Here is a 2957-nt window from a genome sequence, read left to right as displayed (position 1 = left end):
TAGAAGAGATTCGTTACGTAAACTGGGAACATATGTCTGAGATTTTGAATGTCCGTTGAATGTCCTTTGACCCAAAAAGGTTGGAGAAGAAGATCTAGGGTTTAAACTCCGAGACTGACGTATATCAATAGACATTGATGTCCAGGTTCTGAAGTTGAGAGACTTGTGTATGTATGACTTCTTGCTTGCTGGCTGACTTCAATATGTGAAATTTTACTCTTGGTTAGAGAAGGGCCGAGTTCCTGGAGAATCAGTAACCTGTCACCGTGCGTTTAATCTTGGCAGCAGTTTAGAAGTGGTTGGCCCTTGCTTCTTGGGATGCCCTTGCATTCCTGGTTAATTTCCAATCTGGCCTGGTCTTCCTTAGGTCTCTGTCCAGAAAGAATCCGCCAGATCAAGAACAAATCGCGCCTTTTGCGTTTAGAGAGAATTCTGAAGAAACTTTCAAAGCTGTAGACCAGGGGTAGTCAACCTTGGCTCTTTTATGACTCGTGGACTTCAACTCCTAGAATTCCTGAGCCAGCTAAGCTGGCTCAGGAATTCTAGGAATTGAAGTCCACGAGTCATAAAAGAGCCAAGGTTGACTACCCCTGCTGTAGACCGAAGTTTAGGAAAATTAACAGGTCTTCCTAATTGGAATGTTGACAATGCATCTTCTCTAACTATTCATTTGTCCTCCCCTCCCCACAGTGTAACGTGCCTGAAGGTGGACTTGTCCCCAAATCGCTGTATCAAACAGATGAAGAGTCTGAAACCGCGGATCACATTCGTCTCTGGACGGAAACCATCTATCACTCTGCAAATATTTTCAAAGGGGCTCCCCAGGAGGTAAAACCAGAAGGTTCTGTTCTGTCCCAGCCTATGTGGGTCCTTGTTAACTCACAAGGACAAAACCCTCTTTTAACAAGTAGGCTGGAAATGCAGGAAAAACAAACCCCTTTTATTAATTATGTACAGACCTGCAAAATGTCCCCAAAGCAAAGGCAAACAGGACACGATGCAAACAGCGAATTGTCCAAAGGCAAGGCAAACCGAACATGATTCCATGCAACTTGAATCCTTTGCAAACGGTTGCCTTCAGCAACCAGCACCGCCCACACCTTCCCTTTTCATTATGCGTGGCTTCTCAATGCCTTCTCCTCCTCCTTTGGAGTCGCCCCATGGCCTCCCTCTGTCCTGCTCTTGTTGCCTGTCTGCATTTGCGAGCGTCTATGATGTCTTCCAGCTGTGAGTCCTCTGACTCAGCTTCCCAGCACAGCTGGGTCTCAGCCTGAGCACGAGTGGAGGGGCCAGGCTCTTCATCAGATTGTAAGTCCTGGAGCTCATCAGAGCCTTCCTCCGATTCTGATGGCTCTCCAGGCCCCTCCTCCTCCTCCTCCTCTGATTCCCTGGACTCAGCTGCCAGGTCCACTGCCTGGCACGGAATCACAACAGGTTCAATGGAAGATGCAGTAGGTATATTCTACTTTTCTAGGCCACCCAACAATGACTTGATTAAGGTTCTGAAGAAACAGGAAGAAGAACTAGGTTTCCCCATGTTCCTGGTGTCCTGTCCCTTCAGCTGCCGTGAATATGTTATGCAGGAAAGAGGAAAGATTTAAAACTCAAGTTTCTTTGTAGGCACGTCAATCCTTGGCAAGAAGTGGTAGGCTTGTGTAACAGATGTATTTCTGGGGGTGGGGGGGGGAGAATTTCCAGCCAGGCTGGAGGGAGATATTAAGACGTGGTTGGATCCAGAGTCTTTGCACTGGAAAACCTCCCAGTGTTGACCGGATCTTAGAAGGTCTAATTTTATCAGCAGCCTCCCTGAAGAAACTGCCTGGACGTAAGGTTTTTCTGTCTTCTAATCTAGATAGTTGTAGAGATCCTGGAAGGTGAATCTGTGATCACTTGGGATTTTGACATCCTCAAAGGAGATGTGGTGTTCAGCCTCTTCCATTCCAAACGAGCCCCCGAGACTGTCCGCAAGGAATCTGCCATGCCAACTGCTTTGACATCTGGGGAAAACGTTCAACTCATTGGCAAGAGTTGGGTCCTGGGAGTGGACTACAGCCGTGTGGAGACTCCTTTGGTCTGCCGTGAAGGCGAGAGCATCCAGGTCAGATTGTCCCCCCAAACGGTTCAGTGCCGCCGGGCCTAATCCTGATGAGAAAGCAAGCTTTTTCTATAGGTCTGAGCCAATTCTGTGGAATTTTAACATGGGCTAGAGATCCCTCAGTGACCGATGGACACACTTGATCGGTGGGTTGCATTGTTAGAAAGCTTTCCGCGGCACTCGGTGCATGGAGATGATCAGATCTCTGCGATTTGTAACGTACCTAAGTGTGAAGAGTGTTTTGCCACTCCTAATTGCACATGAATTAACTTATTAAATTAAGAAATGGGTTGCAGGGCAAGTTGAAAGAGTAAAAAAATAATGCAGTAGTAAGCGATTATCATGGGAAATGTGTGAGAGATAGACAGATTGACAGGTAGATAAATGACAGACATATATAGATTGATAGATGAAGTATGTATGTATGTATGTATGTATGTATGTATGTATGTGTATGTACATACAGAGAGAGAGAGAGATAGGCAGGCAGGCAGATAGACAGGTAGCTGGATGATAGATGACAGATGGTAGATGATAGATAATAGACAATAGCTAGATGATGTCTGTCTATCTATCTATCTATCATCTATCTATCTATCTATCTATCTATCATCTATCTATCTATCTATCTATCTATCTATCTATCTATCTATCTATCTATCTACCTACCTACCTACCTACCTACCTACCTACCTACCTACCTATATACCTGCCTGCCTGCCTGCCTGCCTGCCTGCCTGCCTATCTATCTATCTATCTATCTATCTATCTATCTATCTATCTATCTATCTATCTATCTATCTATCTATCTATCTATCTATCTATCTATCTATCAATCTATCTATCTATCCATCTATCTATC

At 45.0% G+C, this 2957-nt stretch overlaps 1 protein-coding gene across 1 annotated transcript; it reads left to right on the top strand.

Annotated features, from left to right (window-relative positions):
- Positions 1–690: 690 nt before the first annotated feature.
- Positions 691–2098, top strand: LOC107301874 (SEC14-like protein 5; the record flags this gene model as incomplete). Its single annotated transcript, XM_015831040.1, has 2 exons — positions 691–828; positions 1853–2098. Coding segments are annotated over 2 exons (384 nt in total), but the record flags the coding sequence as incomplete, so codon positions are not given.
- Between the last annotated feature and the right edge of the window lie 859 nt (positions 2099–2957).

Source organism: Protobothrops mucrosquamatus, unplaced genomic scaffold (genome assembly GCF_001527695.2).
Source record: "Protobothrops mucrosquamatus isolate PMUCROS unplaced genomic scaffold, P.Mucros_1.0 scaffold18568, whole genome shotgun sequence".
Taxonomy (NCBI): domain Eukaryota; kingdom Metazoa; phylum Chordata; class Lepidosauria; order Squamata; family Viperidae; genus Protobothrops; species Protobothrops mucrosquamatus.
This window is presented reverse-complemented; position numbering and strand designations above follow the sequence as displayed.